Source organism: Eumetopias jubatus, unplaced genomic scaffold (assembly GCF_037043125.1).
Source record: "Eumetopias jubatus isolate StellerSeaLion01/CBP00866 unplaced genomic scaffold, mEumJub1_p1.0 scaffold_7, whole genome shotgun sequence".
NCBI lineage: Eukaryota > Metazoa > Chordata > Mammalia > Carnivora > Otariidae > Eumetopias > Eumetopias jubatus.
In genome coordinates, this window is record NW_028274813.1 from 145,956,204 (window position 1) to 145,982,311 (window position 26,108).

At 43.3% G+C, this 26,108-nt stretch overlaps 1 protein-coding gene across 4 annotated transcripts in view; it reads right to left on the reverse strand.

The window, feature by feature from the left end:
* The window catches only part of CYFIP1 (cytoplasmic FMR1 interacting protein 1), a 118,097-nt gene that overhangs the window by 50,206 nt on the left and 41,783 nt on the right, over positions 1–26,108 (reverse strand). For 2 of the 4 annotated variants that reach the window (XM_028087284.2, XM_028087283.2), the window contains 14 exons: positions 25,909–25,986; positions 25,555–25,656; positions 24,481–24,662; positions 21,162–21,258; positions 20,932–21,060; positions 19,633–19,737; positions 17,090–17,181; positions 15,279–15,396; positions 11,450–11,572; positions 10,529–10,654; positions 4,574–4,740; positions 3,169–3,316; positions 1,783–1,936; positions 606–762 (listed from right to left, as the gene is read on the reverse strand). In XM_028087284.2, the coding sequence (XP_027943085.1) occupies positions 606–762; positions 1,783–1,936; positions 3,169–3,316; positions 4,574–4,740; positions 10,529–10,654; positions 11,450–11,572; positions 15,279–15,396; positions 17,090–17,181; positions 19,633–19,737; positions 20,932–21,060; positions 21,162–21,258; positions 24,481–24,662; positions 25,555–25,656; positions 25,909–25,986 (1,778 nt within the window). The remainder of the gene's footprint in view (positions 1–605; positions 763–1,782; positions 1,937–3,168; positions 3,317–4,573; positions 4,741–10,528; positions 10,655–11,449; positions 11,573–15,278; positions 15,397–17,089; positions 17,182–19,632; positions 19,738–20,931; positions 21,061–21,161; positions 21,259–24,480; positions 24,663–25,554; positions 25,657–25,908; positions 25,987–26,108) is intronic. The other 2 variants (XM_028087285.2, XM_028087286.2) reach the window with 2 other exon arrangements.

Below are 26,108 nucleotides of genomic sequence, written 5' to 3' on the forward strand. Positions count from 1 at the left end.
CCCTCTCTGGTGCTGCAGAACAGATGTTACTGCCACTCCAGAGAAAGTGGAAGGCCATCCTCCTGACCACCACATAAGAACTGATGTGCACAGGCAAAGACAAGGTGTGATACATTTGCTCTGTGTGCCGAAGAACCTGTTGGGTCAGTCCCCAGTCTGTTCACAAGACATACCCCTTTCCTATTACTTTACCTGCAGGAACCTCCTATTTTGAAAGTCTCCCACCCCCTACCCTGGCCTTGAGCCCTCACTTCAAAAGAAAGCTATTCAATTAATATTTCCCCTCCCAAATTCATCTGGCTCAGAGGCTGTGCCACATGAGAGGCTAGGCCACCTCTCCTTTTGCTGACCCTAGCTGAGCCCCCAGGGCCTCACTAGTACCTGACACGGTGGGACTTAGTGACTTCTGCTGCCTGAGTTCCTGATTTTAGTCTAAAGCCAAGAAACCCGTTACTTGCATTAATCTCTGAAGTCTTACCCCAAGTATGACAACTTCAAATGAAGTGCTGAAAACAGCCCAACCCCTCCTCCATCTCCCAGCTCCCAAATGCCACCAAGGACCCTGGTCATCACAAAGAGCTAAGACACGGCCACAGGGTACTCACTCCATCATTGACGCCTCCTTGGTCTCCAGGATGTGGTCCGTCAGGATCCAGGGCATGGACATCTCAATAGGGAACTGGATCCTCCTGCCCATTGTCAGTTCCAGAAAGAACTCTCGGAACCACAACTGTGAAAGGTCACAGCACTGCTGGAGTGTTTCTTGAAGGATTCAAATGATATCATGTTAATCTTCTGCAAGCAGAAAAAACTCAGCAGGACGATCTAGGACAGGGAGAGGCATGTGCGAGGTGCCGGCTCCTTCAATCTCAGCCCTGAGCCATGCGGGAGTGGACGTGAGCAGGGAGGGGTGATATGGCACCTCACACCAGAGATGAGACAACCACGATGTGGCTGCAAGCAAAGCCACCCTAGACCGTGCACATTCTCTCTCACAAAAAGAACAGAGTCAGCATCTTTCCCCTGCTGGTCTGGCACGGACATGACCACCCACCAATGGAACCTTGTCAACCCTGTGAGCTTCTTTGAGGGATTGGGAGGGGGAAAAATGTCCTTTTTAAAAGGAAAAATAAAAACCATGTTATTTTACTTAGGATAAAGATACAGCATTACATGCATATTCAGTACAAGTTTATCTAATGTAAAATAGAAACAAATGAAAAAAAAATGTGTCCATCATTTGACAAGTGAAAAACAAAAGCCTTGCTATTTACTCCAAACCGGCAGCACCTGCAGCCAAGATAGAAGCTTCCTGCTCTGAGCAAGCTGCTGCAGCACCAGAATAAACATGGACTCCACAATGACAAGGGTATCCACTCAGCGCCCTGGTCAAGGTGACTGCCATCTTCCACATATCACTGCTCGTGGGGGCTGTTTCTGATACTTAACACTATCTTATACTTATCACTTATCACTATCTGATACTTATCACTGTTCTCAAGCCACGTGACAGATTACATTCGTCTCTGTTTCTGACCTCACATGGGTTATAAAGACTGCATTCAAGTCACAGAGCCAGCCACGGGCCCATGGCCCTCATCCTTCTAAGGGCCACGCCACATTTAAAGCGACAGGTGAGGGAATATCACGAAGGTTACAACACAGGTCACCGTCTGGGTGTGTGAGGGGACCACAGCAGGGGATGGTCAGCGGAAGCAGTCTAGACGGTGTTAGCAATGTTAGAACATGCTGGGCCAGACGCTGGTCAGCAGTATCTCTTACCACTGAAATTTATCAAGTGAGTGTAGAAGAATGACTCTCGATGAAATTTTTCTATGTCCAATATGGTGGGCCCCTCAAGGCTACTTCTCAAGGTTTTCTTGGAACCACTTTTGTCTGCAATGAGGGACTCTAGCATGGTTCTCACCATGTAAAGCTGCATTATCCAAGGAAACATTTGTGGGGGAGAAAATATACATGGTATATTAGTTACACCAAACTCAGATAAACCACAAGAGGAAGACTACTCCGCTATGCCCTGACCAGGGCCAGGCTGGAGCGGTAAGCCTACCACTATACCAGCTCCTCAAAGTGGGTCTGGGCACCCATCTAAGTAGCGAAGTTGGTGCTGCTTGGGACAAAGAATCTGTTGCGGAGCAGTTCACCTCTGTGCCATAAACATCAACAAGAAAAACAAATGATGTCTTACCACCAAAGGTTAAAAGAGGTGGATAGGTGTAGGACTGCCTCAGAAACGCGTTTACCACATGCAAGAGTCTTTCCATGCCCAAAGACTTGAGCTGCCTCAGCAGCTCAGCAGAGCTCAAGGACTCCGCCATGGTGCGCACCAGGTAGAGCTAGACACGGACAGATGGGGGGGAGAGGTGGGAGAGAGCCGTTAGTCACAGGACACACACATCATGGGGTGGGGAGACACACATGGGAACGGAGGGTGGGGAAGGTGCACGCACGTTGGACAGAACCAGAACCCGCCTTAAGTGGTCCAAATGCCTTCCTCCCAGATATTTGAGAGGTTTCATATAGAGCCAACAACGTGCTTTGCTGGTAGTTCCCTGAAAGACTGGCAGAAGAGATTATAAAAAGCCCCCAACAGAAGAACAATGAGTAAACAATACTAAGCCCCAAAATGGGAAGAGAAAAGCAGAAGGACATATTAAATCAGGTATGAGAGTCAAAAGAAAGCTGCTTTTGGGGGGCATGCCAGGAGAGAAAACAGCAGTGGTGGTTTAAGACCAGGGACACAAAAAAGCTACATTCTTAAATTTCTAAAAGTTTTATCTTCAGAAACGATCATTTTTAGTCCCAACATAAAAAGTAAAACCATACATTTAAACACCCACCAGGAGACACAGCGTAAATACGGACACATTAGACTTTCACCCACATTTTTGCAATGGGAGTCAATGCAGTCAAATTAAATTCTGCATGCAAATCATCAAATCCAAGAATCACAAGGATGTCTTGGCAAAATGCTCCAGATTCACTTGGGCAGGGAACAGAGGAGCAGAAAAGGCACAGGCAATATTTGATCATCTTGAGCAGACAGTGGTTATGTCATTTTACTCCTGGCCTTGCTTACCAACCCTCAGCTCAGGGTTAGCCCACTCAGGGGAACAGGTGGAGCAGGGGAGCAGGGAGGATGAGAACCTGAGTGCTGGAGGGTCCTACAGCGCGCCGGGGTACTTTGATGTCAAAGCCGCTCTTGGGGTCCTTCTCGCCCCGCAGGGCTGGGTCATTGAAGGGCTCATGCCCAGTCTCCCAGTCGCACACTGTCTTCCTGATGGCCTGCAGGACACTAAACAGCCCCACCAAGTCATCAGTGAGGCAGAGAGTCCTGAAACCCTCAGGACTTTTTAAAATCACAGCATCGCCTCACCTAACACATAGCTTTCAGGACAGCCAACTCTCACACGTGATTTCCTTTGGGGGCAGTGGGGGACGTGGTAACGGATCAGTTCAAAGCGAAATTTTGAATAGATCATTTTCTGGGGGACATTACTAGCTCCAGAAGATCTGACTTAGCTGCAGCTTACATCAGTTAACCTGGAAGTGATGTTTTATCTCCTGAATACTGAGTCATGCAAAAAGCGGAAGGAGACAGACCACAAATATCCACCCAGGGAGCTGAAACTCAACCTCCCTTGGCTGATTCCCTGATTTCTAACAGGAACATGTCACCAACACAACTGTAGGGACTGGGCCTGCGTCTCACACACATTTGGAACATGTTCCCATCCCCAACAGGGCTCCACCATATGGAGATGCCCCTCCCCCACCACAGGCACCACACTTGGTAGATGTAACCATGTGCCTATCCTATCGCCTCGTGGGGAAAGTTCTGGCTAAAACCTGAGTTACTCTTAGACTATACTTCACATTGCCCATGTGGTGAGCCTCCCATTATGGCAAACATGAGCAAAATGGGAAGACTCACAGTATCAAATTTTATTAATGCTAAAAGTCATACCAAGCCAGGTGTCAAACACATCAATTTATAATTTTATAAGCAAAAAAATGAAATCAATATACTTGTGAGCCCAAGTAAACTTCATTTTACATAGATGTCTCTGAAAGACAACTTTAAAAGGCTAAATATTTAGAGAAAACTAGCTCCAGATTGCTATTGGATCTCCAATATCTGTGTTAGTCTCTGACCAATTTGTATGACAGGCCAAAAGGAACAGAAGCAAAAATACTGAAGATGACACACTTTGAGATGGGAAATGTGATGCTGGGCTTCCTGTCCCCAAAGCCTGGTGATCAGAATCATCAAACAGATTTTGAGACACTCTCCTGCCCCAAGATAAACACACCCTATCCCTGCGTCCCCACTGCTCAGACATTCTGTAGTCGATTTATTATACATTGCTCAGGTGAATAATTGGACCCATTGCATTACATTTACAGGAAATTCACCAGAAGGGCATCTGGAGGTTGAAGATAAATGCACTGAGCATATTTATGAAAATCTAACTATACAGTTATTCAAACCTAAGCTGATTCTACAACTTTGGACTCTGAGCTCACAGGTAGGTATTACACTGAGGCTGACCTCTGGATGACGTTCTTCTTCTTCTTGATAGCCTGCCTGAGTGGTTCCCGGAGAGTAACCTGGGAAAAGTCCTGCAGTGCAGCATAGACGGTGTGCCGGATGGCATGGTTGAACACACTCTCCATCCTGCCCATCAGCACCTGCAGACCTTTGATCATGGCGATCACCTGCAGGGGGACACATGACTTACAGTGTGGTGGACAGTGACAGGAGATGGCTCCTTCTTAAGTGACACCAAGTTCCACCTGGAAGCTGCCTCTTCCTGGTGCACAGCACCTCTCCCTGGCCTCCCATGTTTCTGCTCTGAAGCTGCGGCCCTGTAGTTCTTCCCAAGAGCAGTGAACTCAGCTCTAATTCAGCAGCTGTCCCTGTGCCTGGGTCTGACTCCACTGGACCATGAGCGCCTTGAGGACAGGGATGGATTTGCTTGGCTTGGCAAGGAGCTAACGGGCGTTTGGTAACTCACTCAGAACACTCCCAAATGTATAAGGGCATACACCTGTGAAGGACTTTAAAGGGTAAAGAATAAAACAGATTCATGAAAGCAAATATGTTATTAGCTGGAAAAGAAAAAAGAAGTTATAGCCCAAATCCCATCTGTTAAACAGTAATAGCATGCTGAATTAATATGCACGAGAAGGCCTGGAAGGAAATACACTAAAATGCTTAAAGTTCATGTCTGTGACAGCATCACAGACACTATAATGTCCTCAAGGCACACTCATGTGTTCTATTTGTCTGCTTTAGGGATTTGTTGGATGGTTCTCTAATGAGGGGAAGAAAAAGGAAATTTCTATGAAAAAAAAAAAGCAAATGCCCCAATTCAAATTCAAATTGAACAGAATTCAAATTCAAATCAACCTGAATGAAAATGAAAATACTATATATTCAAATGTATGGGATGTAGGAAAAGTTATGCTAAAAAGTAAATTGGAGCTTTAGAGGCATACATTAGGAAACAAAAAGTCTGACAAATAATAATCTAACATTCATCATAAGTCTGTAAAAAGAATAGGAAAATACACACACCCCCAAACTAGAGGGAAATAAATACTGACAAGTAAAAATTAACAAAACAGAAAACAAGCAAATCATAGAAGGTGATCAACAAAGATAAAGCTGTTTAAAAAAATAAGTAAATAAATAATAGAATTGACAACTTTCCCGCAGGACTAATCAAGAAAAACACAGACAAGGCACGAACTGCGAGCATTAAGAATGAAAAGGGGGGGGCATTATCACACAGTTTACAGATATTAAGAGATTACGTGACTATATCAGCATAGGATAAACATACAGATCAATGGAATAGAAACAGAGTTCAGAAATAAATCTTCACATTTACAGTCAATTGATTTTCAACAAGTGTGTGAAAACAATTCAACAGGGAAATATTATCCTTTCAACAAACAGTATCCACATGCAAAACAATGAAATTGGTCTCCTGTGCAGGAAAGGGTTAAATGGTGATGCCGGGGATGATCAAACCCTCCATATTCCCAGGAAAGGCCTGTTTTCAGGGCTGGCCTGTGGCCAACTCCTAGGAACTGAGCCTTGAGCCCTGGGAATATTCTGCCTCAAAAGAATGTGTACACCCAAGGCTCTGGGCCACTGCAGTACCAGCGTGACTAGGGGGTTTATGCCAACGTCATTGATGGTGAACACCTATGTTTGTACTGGGAGTCTGGAGTCTGAGTAGCCAAGGTCAATCACGAAGGTGTGTTGCATGCCGACACTACTGACCCCCCCCCAAAAAACCTGGACGCTAAGATCTTGCGTAAGCTTCCCTAGTTGGCAACACTTTCCACATGTTGTCACCCATCTCTGCCGGGAAAATTAAGCACATCCCGCACAAGTGCACTGGTAGGGGATACCCAGAAGTTTGTACCTGGTTTCTCCTGGACTTCACCCATGTGCCTTTGGCTGATTTAAATCTGTCTCCTCTCACTGTAAATAAATGATAACCTTGAGTAGAACAGCTACTCAGCCCCGTGAGTCCTTCTAGCAAATCAAGCCCACAGGAATCTCTAACATAGCCCCCACCTCACACCATACTAAAAAATTAACTCAGAATGTATCACACATTTAAATTTAAGAGGCAAAACTATAGAATTCTTAGAAGAAAACATAAGAGTAAATCTTCATGACTTGGGTTGGGAAATGGTTTCTTAGGTATAATATGAAAAGCACAAGCAGCCAAAGAAAAAAAATAGGTAAACTGAACTTTATAAAAATTAAAAGACTTTATGCTTCAAACGACCCCTTAAGAAAGTAAAAAGACAATCACAGAATGGAAGAATATAAGTCATATGTCTGGTAAGGAACTCTTATCTAGAACATATAAAGAACTCAGTAAGATAAATAATCCAATTAAAAAATGGACAAAGGATCTGAATAAACATTTCTCCAAAGAAGATATATAAATTGCCAAGAAGCACATGAAAATATGCAGTATCATTAGTTGTTAGGAAAATGCAAATCAAAATCATAATGAGATACATTTCACATGTAGTAGGATGGCTAGAATCAAAAAGAGAAAATAACAAGTGTTGACAAGGATTCAGAGAAAGTAGAAGCCTCATACACTGTTGGTAGGAATGTAAAATAGCGCTGCCACTTGGGAAAGCCCATATGGTAGTTACTCAAAATGTTAAATAGCATTACCATATGACCCAGCAATTCTACTACTAGATATATCCTGAAAAGAAATGAAAACATGCATCCATACAAAAACTAGTACACAAAAGTTAATAGCAGCATTATTTGTAATAGTGAAAAAGTAAAAACAACCAAACTAAAAAATCAGCTAAAAAATAAATAAAATGATACATCCATACAATGGGATGGGATTCAGCAATGGAAAGAATAAAATACTGATACATGTGTGAACCTTGAAAACATGATGTTCAGTGAAAGAAGCCAATTACAATCAGCCACATATTGTATGATTTCATTTATATGAGGTGTTCAGAATAAGCAAATCTACAGAGTCACAAAGCAGATCGGTGGCTGCCTAGGGCTGAAGGGAGGGGAGAATTGGGGGTGACTGCTAACGGGTCTGAAGTTTCTTTTTGACATAACAAAAATGTCTTAAATTTGATTGTGATTGTACAACTCTGTGAATATATATATATATATATACACATATATATATATATAAAAGCACTGAATTTTTATACTTCAAACAGGTGAATTGTATACTGTGTAGAAAAAAAAAACTATTACCAAAATAAGATGAGAATTTATTATGAAAAACCTTATGACAAATATTAGAAAATTTTAAAAGCTTTGAAAATTCCCTGAAAATATAACTTACCATTCCTGAAAATACAACTTAACAAATCTGATACAAATAGAAATAGAAAATGTACATGGTAAAGAAACTGAATGTTTCAAAAACCATCCCACAAAGGGAAAACTTTACCCGTAAATGCTAGCAAACATTGAAAGAAGTAACATGAACCTTACACAAACCACTCCAGACAATACAAAAAAGAAGGGAGCCCCCGGAGTTGTTTTATCAAGCCAGCATCCAGAAAACTAGAATGGAAGGTTATAAAAAAGTAATGTTACTCACTACACAGGTATGGGCTGTGTGCAGTGACTTCCTTCTCTAAAGTATACTATGAAAAGGATAAAGCAGGGGTGAGGGGAAGGTGTAGGGTAACTTCCTAATGGAGAAATCTGACGATACTTCCTTGGCCAGGGTCAACACCAACCGTGATGAGTTTGTTGACAGTATGTACCCTTGACGTGATGTGATGGAAATGATGCTTCACTTCTGTGGTCCTCGTTCCCCAAACCTATGTAACTCCAGTCTAATTATGAAAAAAGTCACATAAATACCAACTGAGAAACATTCTACAAAATACCTGACCAGTGCTCCTGAAAACTGTCAAGGTCATCCAACACAAGGGAAGTCTGAAAAACTCACAACCCAGAGGAGCCTAAGGAGGTATGATGACTTAATGTAATGTGGGATCTTTGATCAGAACTAAGACATAATGGAAAGACTGACGAAATCTGAATAAAATATGGACTTTAGTTAATAAAATGTACCAATATTGGTTTATTAATTATAACAATACTAATGTGAAATGTTAACAATAAAGAAAAATGGGTGTGGGGTAGATAGGAACTCACTGTATCATCTTTGCAATTTTTCTGTCAACCTAAAAATATTTTATAATACAAGGTTTATTTAAAAAAGTGATAGCAAAGACACTCTCACTCATCAAGTTTGATATAAAAATCCTAAGCAAAATACTAGCAAACTATATCCAACATTATATAAAGAGGATAATCTGTCATGACTGAGTTGAGTTTATACCAGGAATGCAAGGCTACCTTAACATCAAACTTGATTCAAAAAAAAAAAAAAAAAGTAGGGGAAAAAAAAGTGGGGGGAAAAAAAAAACCCTCACAATCAATGTAAATTCACCACATTAATGGAATAAAAGAGAAAAGTCACAGAAGTACCTCAGTGGATACAAAGTATTTAACAGAATTAATATCAACTCATAATAAAATCTCTTAGCAAACCAGAATGGAAGGCAAGTTCCTTACTGATGAAGGTTGGCTACAAGAAACCTACAGCAGGGGTGCCTGGGAGCCTCAGTTGGTGAGTGTCTGCCTTCGGCTCAGGTCATGGTCCCAGGGTCCTGAGAGAGAGCCCCGAGTCGGGCTCCCTGCTCAGCGGGGAGTCGGCTTCTCCCTCTCCCTCTCCTGCCCCTCCCCCTGCTTGTGCTCTGTCTCTCTAATAAATAAATAAAATTAAAAAAAAGAAAACCTACAGCAAACACATTATATGGTGAAATGTTGAAAGCTTTCCCTTTGAGATGAGGAATGAGACAAGGATGCCTGGTGCCTCATTTAACAAGTAGGGGTTCCATCCGTTGTGATTAAAAAAATAAACAAAAATGTAAAGTTGGGATAAATAAAACTGCCATCATTTTCAGATAATGATTATATTGGCAGAAAATCCAATGGATAATTTGTTACAATTAACAAATGAGTTTAGACAGGTTGGCAGATACAAGAAAAAATACAAAAAATAATTTTAATTCTAAGTATCAATGACAAACATTTAGAAAAAATTTAAAACCTATCATCTAATATCAAATACCTAGAAATAAAGCTAACACAAGATGTGTAAGAGTTTTACAGATTATAAAAGAGAAATTAGAGAGAATCTAAATAAATGGAGGGATAGACCATGTTCATAAAAGTTTTAATATTTTATATTTATCAATTCTCCCTAAAATGACCTATAGGTTTATTCATATCTCCATAAAAAATTTCAACAGATTTCACTGTGAGATATGAAAAAAATGATTCTAAAATTTATATGAAAATACAAATGGCAAGAATAACCAAGGAACTCTTAAAGAAAGAGAAGCTTGCTTTACCAGACACAGAACCAGCTACAGTAAATAAGACAGAGGGGCATGAGGGGCGCCTGGGTGGCTCAGATGGTTCAGTGTCTGCCTTCGGCTCAGGTCATGATCCCAGCATCCTGGGATGGAGCCCCACATCAAGCCCTGCATCGGGATGCCTGCTCTGTGGGGAGCCTTCTTCTCCCCCTCCCCCTGCTTCTCCCCCTGCTCATGTTCTCTCTGTATCTCTGTGTCTCGAATGAATAAATAAAACAATCTTTAAAAAAAAAAAAGAAAAGACAGAGGGGCATGAGAACAAGGACAGACCAACTGACCAATGGATTAGAACAGGGAGAAAAACACGCTCATACATGAATGGTCACCTGATCCATAACAAAAGTGAGATAGAGCAGTGGAGGCAGAAGTGTTTTAAAAACTAACTTCAGGGGCCACGTGGCTGGCTCAGTTAGAAGCGACAACATGAAACTGTGCATTGAATTTTACTCAAGTTTTTGCCTTTGCTTTGAATGGGAAGACAGTCTGAGGCCAGAGCTGTGGAGGAAAAGAAAGCAAACCGCACCTCCACCAGGGCGAACTTCTCCTCACTGGTGTAGTTGTAGCGGGTGGCACGCTCATACTCCTCGGCATTATCTGGGCAGTCCTTGTTGGAGTACTTGTCCGTTGGGTGCACAAGTTTCCATGAATACTGGTGTGGTCAGAAAGGGGGAGACATCCACACTGAATGCAAAATGCTTACATTCTGGTCATACTGACATGACTATCGCGGAAGCGACCACAGGTCAGCCTTCTAATACTAGCTATATCTGAAAATCACACACATGCATGCATGCTCACACACCAAGTCCATCTCCATAAAACTGCAGGACATTCTAGCCATGTGAATTCAGGTTTAAGAAATATATAAGGTAAAATGTCCTGGATCTTCTGTATTAAATATCTTAAGACTAGGTATTTACTTCACTAAAAAAAAAAAAAAAAAAATCAGCCTTTCAAATGATCACGTAACTCATCCAACTTAATAATTTTTATCTGGTCAAAATAAGCAACAAAAGAAAAAATCTTCTATGACTTACAGGTATCCAAATCTTCATACGGCATCAGAAACTATTTTATTAATGCTAAACAAAAGAAACCAACAGCTGGAACTCCACAGAGAAAATTTTTTAAAAATGAGAATTAAAAATCATCATAAAGGTATATATGTTTTAAAAGATGAGGCCCTTTTTATTTGTAACACACATAAATGAAATGTACTTTCAGCCATCTAAGAAACATTTATAGTGATATAGATTTTTATTTCTAGGATCAACGATAAAAAGCCAATTTGTTCTTGATCCAAAGACCAAAGTTAATGCAGAAAAAATATCATTTAGTCAATTTCTTGGGTGATTTTGGGAAGAAAAGCACTTCTAACCAACCAGGGGTAGACGTTCTTTCAGATCTCGGCATTTGCAGACAAAAGCAAGTACAGAGTGCCTACCACTTCCATCACATGAGCACTCCACTGTGACAGCAGCTGCAGACCCTGCAGGGCCAGGTCAAACAGCTTCCGGTACTCAGCATCTGTCTTCTGAGCCTCCTGGCGGCCTGACCCTGTGACAACCTAGAGCACCACAGGAACAGCAAGAAGTCACCCCATATCTAGAAAAACCAGTTAGGCATTTCCCCAGGACCTAGCAAATCCACTAGGAATCTACAGGAAAGGTGCATTTGCAAAATGATGAAATGATGGGGGCACAGGAGCCTTTACCAGCAGAGCCCTGACAGTGGACATTCTGCAGCTCTCAAAGAAGAGAACACCTCTGCAGACGGTGCTGGAGGCATCTCTAGGACATGGTGTTAACAGAACCATGTGCACAGTTAGGCTTCTACTTAGCTAATAAAGGAAAACATGCACAACATGTGCATCTGCTTATATCAAAAAATGAAAACTTATATTTGAGAATGGTTACCTAAAGGGCAGGAAGGCGTAGGGTGGGGAGGAAGGCAGACTTCTCTGAATATACCTCCTTTTGTACATCTGACTTTGGAACCACATAAACATGTAATGGAATTATGACAGAAAATTAAATTACGGGACACAAGCAATCCCTAAAACTCAAAAGCAAAATGAAAGCATGAATTAAAGTGTGTACAGAACTGGGTTCATGACCGCACAGAGGAACAATGTAGTGCAGGTACCTGACAAGCTTTTTTGATTACAGTGTAAGTGCCTGGCATTAAGCTTTTGATTGCCACTGGATGCCAAATGGAGGCATCCATTTCAAGGACATCCACCTAAAATGAACACAGTACCAGCTATACAAGTAGATAAAGAGCCAGGCAGCTCCATCTATGAAGCTCCCCTCTTAGAAAGCTCTGGGTGACCTAGTAACCTATCACTCGAGTGACCCCACTTTAGTACCCTAATTCCTGCTCTTATATTTGAAATTTGCCAATAAAGAGTAAACCCATGAAATCCTAGGTACCCCACCCTGGGCCCCAATAAAAGCAGAGTCTCAGATCCACTCTCCTTCTCTACCTGTCACTTCACTTTGTGGCTCCAGGCATGCCATGTGCCTTCCAGAATGTGTAAGTAATAATCCTTCTTTTTCTCAAAATTCCCTGATGGTTATTGCTGAGGTACATCTTGCAAGCATAATAAGAACCACAAGGGCCTGTGCAGCCACAATATTGGCTGCACTTAGGGAAATGTCTATGGGGCTGCCAAAGATAGGGGAGTCCTTTAGGCATCACTATTACTATAGGCTGAGACCAACACAAAACAAAGCACTTCAAGTGACTCTGAAAAACAATGATTTAAAGGAAGGAAAAAGGGAAGGGAAGGGGGAAGGGAAGGGGAAGGGGAAAAGGAAAGGGGAAGGGAAGGGTGGGGAGGGGGGAAAGAAAGACAAAGCAAGCCCAATGATTTGATCTCTATCCCTGGAGGGAGAAAATTTAAGGGCAAAATGAACTTAAAAAATAAATCTTAAAACAACTTTTAGTAATTATATTGTCATTATAATACTGTAATGTTATATATTACAATATATAATTATATTGTTTCTAATAATTATATTGTTAGCAGTGTTGGTATTGCTATTTTAAGACTGCTAAGTGTATACTAAGACATCAAGTCAAAATATGCTGTAGTCATTAAGAATCAGGATTCTCGGGGCGCCTGGGTGGCTCAGTTGGTTAAGCGACTGCCTTCGGCTCAGGTCATGATCCTGGAGTCCCGGGATCGAGTCCCGCATCGGGCTCCCTGCTGAGCAGGGAGTCTGCTTCTCCCTCTGATCCTCTTCCCTCTCGTGCTCTCTATCTCTCATTCTCTCTCTCTCAAATAAATAAATAAAATCTTAAAAAAAAAAAATAAAGAATCAGGATTCTCAGCACAAAAGGCGGAAAAAGATGGAAACGGAAGTAGATGAACTTCAAAAGAGGACTCCCAAAAAGCTTGCCGCCTTAGATGATGCTAGAGGATCAATTATTTGAAAAATTGATAATGCATAGAAACAGAATCCAGGGCGCCTGGGTGGCTCAGATGGTTAAGGGTCTGCCTTCGGCTCAGGTCATGATCCCAGGGTCCTGGGATCGAGTCCCACATTGGGCTCCCTGCTCCTTGGGAGCCTGCTTCTCCCTCTGCTTCTCTCTCTCTCTCTCTGTCTCTCATGAATAAATAAATAAAATCTTTAAAAAAAAAAAAAGAAACAGAATCCAGCTCTGACCTGTCTGTCCTGAAGGAATCATACTGCAGGGCAAGGCTCAGCTGTTAGGAGTTGAGAAGGAGTGAAAGGACTAGAAGACCATCATGTCACAGCCCTAATGAATTCATACATCTGGCAGTGGACAATGGCTGTCTACACTCCGGAGAGAGACGGCCAGACACTAGCATTCTGCAGCATGGCCAGTGAAGGGCCAGCTGTACTGAGAGGATGGAAGCAGAGTTTGATCAGGCCTCCAGATCTAATCACCCACGTAGAGGAAGCACAGGGGACAGAGGTCACACCATACAACCCCATAGGGAGCAAGAGAGATGGAGAAGGCACACATCTTCAAAGAGATATACCAACCAACTACAGTGTATAAAACTCATTTGGATCCTGAGGCAAATCAATTTGGAAAAAGAAAACCATCTTTGAGTCAACAGAGAAAACTGAACAATGACTCTGACATTAAGGAATACTTGATTTTTTTTTAGGTGTGATAATGATGGTATTACAGTCATGTTTAAAAAGAGCCCTTATCTCTGTAAGACACATGGGAAACCCAAAGGAGAGGGTGGTTGGAACCTCTGATCTATATAGAGATCAGAAGCACATGGGTACGGAGTTGCTTTTGGGGGTAATGGAAATGTTCCAATAATGGACTGTGGTGGTAGTTACAGAATTCAGTGAATAAACAAAAACCTTTAAATTGTACATTTTAAATGGGTGAATTGTATGGTACGTGGATTAAATCTCCATAAACCGGTTTAAAAATAAACTAAGCAGAGCATTCAAAGATAGATCTCTTTTTTCTTATTAAAAGGTCCTACAGCAGACAGCAGAGGGAAAACAGACAGGAGCCACACATGCTGTCAGGTACGCCTATTTTAAGGGTAGAAATAACTCTACATGTCATCTGAGAGCTTCCCAGAAATTCGGTTTACAGCTCTATCAGCCCCTGCCTCCATCTCTACCCTGTGGGCTGTGCCAGCAGCCGGGGAGACACTGAGATAGCACCTCCTCCTGGGGGAGCTGGCCATCAGGGGTCTGCTTGGAGCTAGCACGTGCTCTGAGCCATCTGGGCTGTCTTCCAGTCATCCCGGTTACACGATGGCTAGTGTTGCTGGGTGGAGGACAGGGGCCAACACACAGAGTTGTTCCCTCCAAATGTTAATAATCCTCCTGAGAACCCCAAGGGACCAGAATCTCAAAGACTAGACCTGTGTATGTGGTCTCAAGTCCACAGGTCCCTCTAAGACTATGTGCAGCACGCATTAACACGGACCATCGCTACATCCCTGACCTCGCTGCCCTGCCTGCTCACATGTGAGACACGACATTCCCACTGCTCTCTGCACTCAGACCTCCCCACTCCTGTGCACCCCACACACTGGCGGGCTGGCTGGAGCTGTGCTTGGCAGGTGGGGAGAGTGTGACCAGCCCGAACAAGGACACAGAAAACCCGGCTGCCAAGCGGGAACACAGCTGAGGGACAGTGCTTCCTCCCACCCCTAACTCCAGGCCCTCCTCTGGGCACCTAGGACGTGTCCTCCCATCCAGCTGAAGGTTCCCGCACACCTGGCCTGAGGTACCAGCACAGGCGGGCACCGAAGGCCCACTTACCTCGCTGTTGCTGTAGCGCGCCAGCTCCGAGATGAAGCGCATATGGTCCTCCCGGATCTGGATCATCTGCTCACAGATGTTATACTGCGGGCTGCTGCTGGACGATGTGCACGTCCATCTGGCAGGGAAGGGGAAATGCGTGTGACCTGAAGAGGTGCCTGCAGAAGACTTCCGCTTCACCACGGGGGGCGGGCGGGGACACGCACAGCAGGCACACAGGACGACCCACTGGTCCTGCATGCTGGCCAGCACAGAAAAGCTTGGAGAGAACATGAATTCTCAGCAAAGAAACAGCCGGGCCAGCCCCAACCCTCTGTGCCACAGTCACCGTCCTACCTTCTCATATCTGTTTTAGAAAAGCAATTGTAATTTCTCCTTCATCAGCCAACTACTCTCAAAAAAGCTGAGAGCTGTTGCTGGATTTAGGGTACTGCATCACCCTTGCAAGGGCCCCTTAACACACATCTTTATCACTCACATATGAAAACATAAGCTACAGTAGGAAACAAGTCCGCCAAAGACTCAGAAACAAAAGTTATCCTTACTGGGAATTGAAAATGGACATTACTTGGAAGTTAGAGAGTGCTGCCATAACTACTTATGTGCACAACATACCATTTCAGCAGCAAACAGATAGTCAATTTAGTGGAAAAAAAGTTTATTAACAAAGCTGCTGGAGCTCTCGGGCAGAAAGCATGGGCTTTGGGGCTCCAACCACTGCTCCCTCACACGCAACACATAACTGGATGGCACATCAAATTTAATGGCAGATTTATTAAGAAATAAGCTATAGCACAGAGGTCAGCAAACTACAGCACAGGCCAAATACAACCTGCGTTTGTATGGCCCTAGAGTCATACAAAATGGTACTTACATTTTCATGGTTTAAAAAACAAAACCACAACAACAGCAAAGAAGAATATATGACAGATACCACATGTGGCCTGCAAAGGCTTAAAGTGTTTATAATTCAGCCTTTATTAAAAAAAAAAAAAGATTGCCGACATCTGAGTATGCAGACTGCGATGTAATTGCATTTTTCAAAATCATGGCTGAATTGCAACTGTAGGTTGGCTAGGTACACATGTTTGGCAAGGGTCAACAAAAGCATCCTGCAAGACTCAACTGGCTATGTGGACTGTACAAAAAAAGTATGGTATGTTTTTCATCATCTGTAATTGTGAGCTACGGATCCTTTATGCCAATGACTGGCCAACTCTCTCTCTACAGGGGCCAGAAAGTAAATGCTTCAGAATTTGGGGACTATACTGTCTCTGTCACATAGCCATTGTCGTCATTGTAGTCTTCTTTCTTTAAAAAAGAAAAAAAAAAAGCCTTTAAAAACATAAAAACCATTCAAAGCAACTGAGATCTTACAAAAAAACAGCCCTGGGCTAGACTTGGCCCTTAGGTGATAGTTTTAATAATCTCTGTGATATAAATGCAAACATCCCCCTGCCCAGCAGGGCTGATTGTTAAGCATTTACCAGCACACCACTTGTTTAAGCTCATCCATTCTCACCCTGTTCTATCCAACAGAACTCTCTGAGATGATGGAAAAGCTCTGTATCTGCGCTAACACAGTAGCCTCTACTGAACATCTGAAATGTGGATGTTCTAACCAAGAAAACAGTTTTGTTTTTTTTTTTTAATGAATTTAAATGTAAGCAGTGACAAGGCCTACCATATGGGGCTTTTGGTTCCAGATGGTTAAAAATGTCAAAGGTGTTCTCTCTAGATAAATAAGTGTTATAAAACTACAACGAGAACATTGCAGAATGTTCCAACTGGACAGCTCACTCTCCTCCTACCGAGATTTATTTTCCTCATAGTGGGCGCTGGTCTTGATGTATCTTGCCAGTTCTATTTGCATGTCCCCGAACAGTGGAACCACCTGGAGCTGCTATATTCAAAGAACAAAAAAAAAATAAGGTCATTATGTATGTTTAGTCACCAAATACAATCACAAGAATGAGTAATGCTGGTAATTACTATGGGCTAAAAACTAACTCTGTAAATCATTTACTAGAAAAAAAAATTGTAAGGAACTTACATATTCACTTTAAGAAGGACAAAATACAATTTAAGAACCAACATTCATAAAACCAATTCAAATATTAAAATTAACCTTCCTTGTTGCTAGATCCACAAAAAAAAAAATCAATTTGCATTTCTACATACTAGTAACAAACAGAAAATGAAAATCTAAAGAGAAACAATTTGGGGTACCTGGGTGGCTCAGTCAGTTAAGCGGCTGCCTTCGAGTCAGGTCATGATCCCAGAGACCCAAGATCAAGCCCAAAGTCAGGCTCCCTGCTCAGTGGGGAGTCTGCTTCTCCCTCTGCCCCTTCCCCCTGCTCCTTCTCTCTCGCTCACTCTCGCTCTCTCTCAAATAACTTGCCATAGCATCAAAAAAAAACCCTAAAGGATATAGCTAACAAAATATGATCAAGACCTCTAAACTGATCTATGAAATTGATGTATGGAATCCAAACAATATTCCAAGAAAAATGGTTTATGGGTAGTGTGTATATATGTGTGTGTATATGGAAATCAGCAAGCCAATTTATTTTGAACAGTAAAAGGGTGACACCCAAGACAATCTTGAAGAATGTAACTTGAAGCCTTCCTGATAAACAGACCTGTTCTATTGGAAAGCTACAGCAACTAACACAGTATGGCCCTGGAGAATGAATGGAGAGCAGTGGAGTAGAGACAGAGAACTTAAGATAGAGTCACAGTCGTACAGACACCTGCTTTATGACCCAGGCAACACTGCACAGTGATGGGAGAAAAGACGGCCTTTGCAATAAATGGACTAAGTCAACTGGATACCCATAATGGGGAAAAGAAAAAATCTAAAAATGTCAACCCCCCTTCCTCACATCATACATAGAGGCCAGGCCGAGGAGGAGTATAGATCTAGACAGAAAAGGAAATGGTGCTGCTTCTGGAAGGTAAGAAGGAAATTCTCATAAGTCTGCCTTATACAAAGACTTCTAAAAGTGGATATTAAAGGGGTGTCTGGGTGGTTCAGTCAGTTAAATGTCTGACTCTTGATTTTGGCTTAGGTCATGATTTTAGGGTCCTGGGGTCAAGCCCCACCTGGGGCTCCCCACTCGGCAGGAAGTTTGCTTGTCTCCCTTTCTCTATGCTCCTCCTCCTGCTCTCATGTGCTCTCTCTAAAATAAATAAATCAATCTTTTAAAAAGTGGATATTAAAGATTGATATACTAGACTACAATAAAATTAAGAACTTTTGTTCACCTAATAACAAAGTGAAATGGAGAGCCACACAGGGCAGAACGCATGTATTTTTTTTTTTTTTTTAAGATTTTATTTACTTATTTGACAGAGACACAGTGAGAGAGGGAACACAAGCAGGGGGAGTGGGAGAGGGAGAAGCAGGCTTTCTGCTGAGCAGGGAGCCCAATGCGGGGCTCGATCCCAGGACCCTGGGATCATGACCTGAGCCGAAGGCAGACGCATACCGACTGAGCCAGCCAGGCGCCCCAGAATGTACGTATTTTAGAACACATGTATCCAACAAAGAACACGTACCCAGAATACATAAAGAACTATAAATCAACAGGGGGGGAAAGGCAAGAAGCTTGTAATGACACTTCACAAGAGAACACACAATAGACAGCGTGAAAAGTCATCAGGGAAATATCAACTAAAACAAAAGATAATGCCAGCCAAAAATGTCACAATGATGTACCACCCTTCAGGATGCTCTTCCCCCAGAAAGTGACAGTGCTAAGTGCTGGTGAGGATGTGGATGAGGATGTGGAACAACAGAAGGCTCACTCACAGCTGGTGGCTATGCAAATCAGCAGAGCCATGTGGGGAATCGTTAGGCTGTATCTAAATGTATATGCCTATGGCCCCTAATCCTAGCCCTGGATACACATATGTTCAACAGAAACATGCACAGAAGTGCACTAAATCAAAGCAGCATTGTTCGTACCCGCCAAAACTCAGAAATGACCTCATGTTCATCACAAAAGAATGGATAAATATGTTGAGGTATAATCATAAAATGGACACCACAGTGAAAACCTAAGGACTATCTATAGCTGCGGGATCTCACAGGGATGAATCTAACAAATGAGTGAAAACAGCCAGATGCAAGAGTACACACAGCCATGATTCCCTTTACAAAAGGTTCAAACCCAGGCAAAACTGATGCAGAACAGGAGGGAGAGTAGTTGCCTTTGCAGATGGAAGCCAGTGATGTCCCCCATCCCCACTGCCTATGCCCACATTTCCAGATGTGGGTCACAGGCTTACCTCCCAAAATTCAAACTGTATACACTTGATAAAAAGGCTTATCTAAAAAAGTGTAACTCACCTTGAAGTACTTATCGATTTTGGATAAATTTATTCTTTTCTTGGCATCAAGTTTATAAATGTTGCTGACACTCCCATCCATCAAGTATAGACCAAACCCCATGACCTGAAAATCACAAAATGGCACAAAAAACTCAGACCTGCAAGTTTAATTATCCATAAGCACTTATAATGCTACAGTTGAAAAATTTTAAATAGTTCACCCTTTTTTCAAAAAGCACTTTTAAAAGTTCCTTATAAGTAAATAGCTATCTCTTCATATGAAGTTGTTCTATGTGTGTCATTTCTTGTGGCTATTTTAATGTCCTCCCCAGGCACAAATACCACCTCCACCTCTCATCAAGCAAATGCGATACTAAATGTGGATTTCCATAAACATTCATGGCCAGAGGCTCCTGCTCAGAGGGCACAGACAGAATATCTCCACCGTCACAGAGTGCTCTACTAGACAGTATCGTCCAGCACAGTGCTCTCCTGCGGGAAGAGATCTTGGGGCTGGGCCCACTCTTACAGGGAAGGTTTCGGGCTGACAGGACACCTAGCACAAGGTCCTTCAGGGCTATCCTCCCCAAAGGTGGAAAGCAGAGCAAATGCAATGGCAGAACTGCCTTCTCCTCTTCCCAGTCAGAAATGTCACTGAAAACCTCCCCAGGGTGCCTGGGTGGCTCAGTTGGTTAAGCGACTGCCTTCGGCTCAGGTCATGACCCCGGAGTCCTGGGACTGAGTCCCACATCGAGGTCCTGGCTCAGTGGAGAGTCTGCTTCTCCCTCTGACCCTCCCCCCTGCTCGTGATCCTCTGGCTCTCCCTCTCTCTCACTCAAATAAACAGGTAAAATCTTAAAACAAAAAAAAAGAAAGCCTCCCATATGGTGAATGGCCATGTTCTTGATCAAAAAAAGTCTATAATCATGGAGACACAGTATTCTTAATTCCTAGGAATCATATCCCTAACAAGTAGAACCTGATATAACCTCTGCTATAAGAAGCTAATGCTGAGAGAAGCCCTTGACCCCAGACCTCCTCAACTATGAGCACATTCTCCAGGGGGTGGCATATGATTGCAACTGGCACTGGGGTCAAGCCTGGGACACATTCATAGGAAGGTGTTGAGAGCCTGTCTGAGAGCCTGTAGTGCATGGGCACAAAGAGGATACTGTGTGTGTACACACACACACACACACACACCACACACCACACACATGGCAAGCATGAGAATAAGAAAAGGTTGGCAAAAGGATCATAGTCAAAGCACAGCCTCTTCTCACCACGGTTATGTAAGCGGCCATGACCACACACGTACTTTGAGAAGCATGTGTTTCTCACTGGGTGTCAGGTACATCCTATTCTCATAGTAATCCACACACAGATTCACGATATCGGCGAGGAGCTCTTCATAGCCAGAAATCACTTCAAGCTGCTGCTGCAAAGACTGAAATACAGAGTGCGAGATCCATGCCACGAACTGTTCTCGGGGCCCCCGGCCCCAGCAATGTGTCCCATCAGCCAGAGCAGCAAGAGTGTGAGCCTTACTTGCGTGATTTTGTTGTGGTTGGCCAGGAACATGGACAGATTCTGCGATTCCTGGATGGACTGTGGGTCTGCCATTTTCCGTAAAAACTGAGCAGCCCTTTGAAAGCAAAAAAAGAGTTAAACGACCAATATGCTCGGGCACCTGGGTGGCTCAGTTGGTTAAGCAACTGCCTTCGGCTCAGGTCATGATCCTGGAGTCCCGGGATCGAGTCCCAGATCGGGCTCCCTGCTCAGCAGGGAGTCCGCTTCTCCCTCTGACCCTCTTCCCTCTCGTGCTCTCTATCTCTCAAATAAATAAATAAAAATCTTAAAAATATATAAATAAATAAAAAATAAATAAAAAAACAACCAATATGCTCAATGATTAAAAAAAAAAAAAGAGCATAGAAAATCCAGATTACTTTATCTGACAACAGTTATCTGTAAAAATGTGAGTCTTAGAAGCTAGTTATAATTTCAGCCTCCTCAAACTTGTCTACCCTGGACTCCAGGTCACTCTTTTCCCAGCCTGGACAGCTCACCACCCCACTGTCCACAGCTGACAGACTTCCTCAGAGATATGGCAGTGCCAACCACAGGCCTTCCTGAAGGGTCCCTGCACGCTGGCCTCTCCCCCTGGCTATCTGTTTCCAACTCTGAGAAAGAGAGCCTCCCCCTCGGTGACTCCCACAATATCGTAATGAAGATGGTCAGCACTGTCCAGGTTCTCTGCCAAGAATCCCCTAGGCCACCACGCCTCCCACAAGTCAGAGACCACACACAGTTTTGGTGTCAAACGTTAGAGACAAAATCCCAGTTTCCTCCACCAATATGCTGCTCGATCTTGGGTTAACGTCCTGAACTCTCTTGAACCTCACTTATCACATCTATAATAACAACTGTCCACCTGCCCTACTCACAGGGCAGATGTGAGGAGAGAGGGAATAGTACACACAGAATTACCTACACGCTTAGGTCTGCAAGGTACACACTGAGTCTCTCTCTGGGTCTTGCAAAGCAATTCGAAGGTGGGTGTGAGCATTCTGTACATCTAGGGCAGCCCCCCAAAAGTTTAGTGGAAATTGGCCACATAAGAACGTGTCTGTGCAACCTAAAAACTTGGGGGGTTTAATGAAGAAAAATTTTCATGGTAAAGACTGATAACTTATGCCAACAGTCATTTCCTCTGTGCCTCTTTAGAAATAAACCCCAAATTTCCATGCTACAGCAATGTGCCTCATGTCCACATGACCGATGGTTGAGCCATGAGATATAATGAAAAACACTGCAAGGCACTTAGAAGTTTACTTAGAAAAGATAGTATGACCCCTTCTATTCTCCTTCCTCCCTGTTGACTGGAATGCAGAAACAACAGCTGGAGCTCAAGCCACCATCCTGGACCATGAGACAACACATGAAGACAGCAGTGCAGCAAGACAGCAGAAGCCCTGGTGTGAACACTGTGGAATCCCCTCATCAGTTGCAGATCACCTACCTCAGGACTTTCAGGTGAGAGAGCAATGATCTGCAACCCTGTTTAAGCCACTATTATTTCTGCAGGTTTCTGAAAAATTAGTTAAACTTAAAATGAACCCTGATAATGATAACACTCTTTTTTAAAATGTTCACTTTACTAATTTGAGTAGTTGCTAAGACTAATGAAGGGATCAAAAATAGTTTTCTATTTTCCTCAAGCCTCACCATAACCACATGGGTTATCTTGGCATTTATACTCAGAAGGGGTTATATTGTTAGCTCTCACTGGGTGCAAGTAAAAAGTGTGAGTGTAAGTATGTTGAGGGCTGAGAGAAGTGAGGATAAGATGATAGGGGGTCCCAAACAGAGGTCACAGGAAGAAGCCACTGGAAAGCAAGAGGGGTACTCCAGGCCCTCTCTATGCTCAGGAGAGCCACGGTGGCTCCTGGAGGGGGTTGCTGGCCCCCACACACATAGATTTCCAGAGAGTAGCCCCATCTTTAAACTATTTTATAGACTGGGCTTTCAGAATAAAGCTGCTGCTACTAAGGAAAAAAAAAAGAAAAAGCTTTTTTGAAATTAAAAACCACTGATGCTGTCTACCTCCCCTACTTTCCTAAGTCAGAAAGGTTGAAACAGCTGCTCAAAATCATGTGGCCAAGTGACTTGTGTAGCCAGGAGAAGAAGCTGCTATCCTGGGCTGGGCCAGTTCCACCCTCTACCCGCAGAAGCTCCCATGCTCCACCCAGAGTCAAGCTTACTTGCAATCCCACAAACAGATCAAATAAGGTCAACTCCAAGGATTTTCTAGTTCTGAAGATCAAGTCTTCTGCGCAGAGTTAATTCTAGGTGATGAATACCTATGCTTAACTTCATATGGATTGAGCTTAAACCCTGGGTGATCTAGCCCAACTCCCACTGCTACCTCATCTTTAAATCTCAGTTTGGCACCATATCCCATGTTGATTTTATTTTAATGACATGGCAACAGTTGTATGATTTCAGATACAACATAACTAAGGCCTATTCCAACGCAAAGTAAAATCTCATCAAAAGCCAAGATTCCTATCAAGCAGAAGAAACAGAAGTCAGCATCTCATTCTAGCTACTCATGCCTTCAATAGTACCAAGCACAGACTTTCTAAAGGAAGCCTATTAGAAGACAGTTCGCTTTGCTCTGACCGACCACCCTCCATCTTCCTGCCACCATTTGCCCCTCACAATTTTCCAGAAGCACACTACCATGCCACACCCACCTTTTCCAATTCTCTTGGAGAAGGTCTCTCTAGCTCGGGAGGAGAGCTAGTTTCAGGGACCTGGACGTTCAGTATGACTCCATGGCAGTCCACAGGCCAGATCTGCCCACTGCTGTGATGGTGTGTACCTTCCAGAATGTGTAACCAGGAAATGACATACCCAGGTGGCGCCCTCAGGCTGTAGAACCTGCCTATGCCCTCACCAAGATGCCTACTGAGCTAAAAGCCTTGCAGTGATCCTAAGCCTCTATAACAGGGACTTGTATACTTCTGTCTTCCCACACAAGCTGAGCACCCATAGGTCCTCAACAAACATTTGAGGATGACCAGATCCCACTCTAGCTTCATGAAACCACAATGTACACACGCCTATGAGGACACACCTTGATGCATCGCCATACACATAATCTGCCAGCTACCCTCACATACCTAGGAGTGTGTATTCAAACAGTCCTAAGGCTGCCAAATAACCGCTACCAACCAGCTGTATTATTTCAGCACATATGGGATGCACACCTACTACGTGCAGAGCATGCAACTAACCAGGAGCCACCCTGCCTGCCGGAGAACTCTCTGCAAGGACCTAGGGGAACAAGGTCAAAGCTCACCTTTTATATGCCGAGTGGTCGTTCTTCACACTGCACTTCATGTTCTTAAGCTCATCCAGCACAGCAAACATGTTAATGAACTTGCCCAGCGTAATCAAATAGGCTTCAGACACGAAGTCCTTCCTTCTCTCTGCGTGACACAGACGCCTCACCTCCCCACAGAATCGCTCGATGGCATTTCTCTGAGCAGAGGAATGGAGGGCAAAAAGGCCACTGTCAGTGATGGGCCAACTCCATGCCCAGCTTCAAGCATATTATCTGGTTTCACTGTTACTCTTTGATGAAATACCCACCCAAAGGAGTGGACATTTACAGCTCAGGTAAAGAGACTTGTTTCTATAAAGTAATTTCCATATGCCTTTGCTCTGTGACAATCATCATTAATTTTCCACTTTACCAACTACATCCCTAAAATAAAAGAATTTTGTTGATTATTCAAGCAAAGTTACTGAGAAAATGCTCTAATAGAAGGTCTACAAACAGATGTTTTAGCATTCAGAGGTGAAAAGGGGGGGAGTAGGGAAATTGTTCCTCTTGACAACCCTGAAGATAAAACAAAAATTCATCTCCTAGTAAGTTCTATCTTCTCCCTTTGCTAAAGGAATCTATAATTAAAACCTTCATACATTTCTAAAATGTATCTTTAGAAAACCAGCAGGTTCCCTTCCTGTGGCTACTCTGCCTAACCAATGGGTCAAAGGAGCCCAGGCAGGGCAAGGACCACTAAGTGGACAGTCAGGAGAGGTTGAGAGAAAGAAAAGACCTGAAAAACCAGATGAATCAAAAGTACGAATTGGCAGAATGACAAACACATTTAGAACTGACAGCCGTCTTCATGGAGGAAATACAAATTCACTCTCAAAGAGGCAAGAGAAGTGAAACACAAAAGAGGTTATTTATTCTGAAAGGCCCAGGAAAGCTTTAGACTGACAAAGGCTTTGTTCCTTTTTGTCTCAGAAGCTGTTATGGTTGCTTTAATTCCCATGCACTTTGTTTAGTAAGTCAAGGTGATGGGTGAGAGTGGGCCAGATTCCTACTCTGCATTAAACTCCTAGGATTATTTCACTGTTTTACCTGGAAGTACATAAAATTCATCAGTTTTGTGACCTCAGGCTCCAGGACCTCTACGGTTTTCTCATAAATTTCCACTCTATTAGGCTGCTCGTTACATTTCACCTAGGAATAAACAAGTATGACATAAAAAGGCTTCAACTTAGCTAGAAGTGAGAGGGCAGGGCGTTGTTAGGGCAGAGCTGGTAGTCCCAGCCCGCTGTGGGGTGGGGTGGGGGAGGGGGGGCAGGGCTGGTGGAGTGGGGTGTGGTCTGGCTGAGATGTAGGGGAACCAGAAGGGTAGGAGTGTTGTCTGTTTGGGGGGAGGGGGAGCATGGCCGGCAGGGATGGAATGAGGCCTGGCTGGGATGGGGACACCTGTGGGATGGCCCGAGAGCAGCTCCTCCAGGTGTACAGCATGACCGCATACTCTTGGCCCTCCTCCAGCATTTCATTCTGCAAGGGTACACAGGGCAGATCAAAGGCAAGCAGGAAAACAATCATTAAAAAAGGAGACGCCATGTCGCTAAAATCCAGAGGCATGACTATCCTGACTCTCACTTTGAGGGACAGACAAG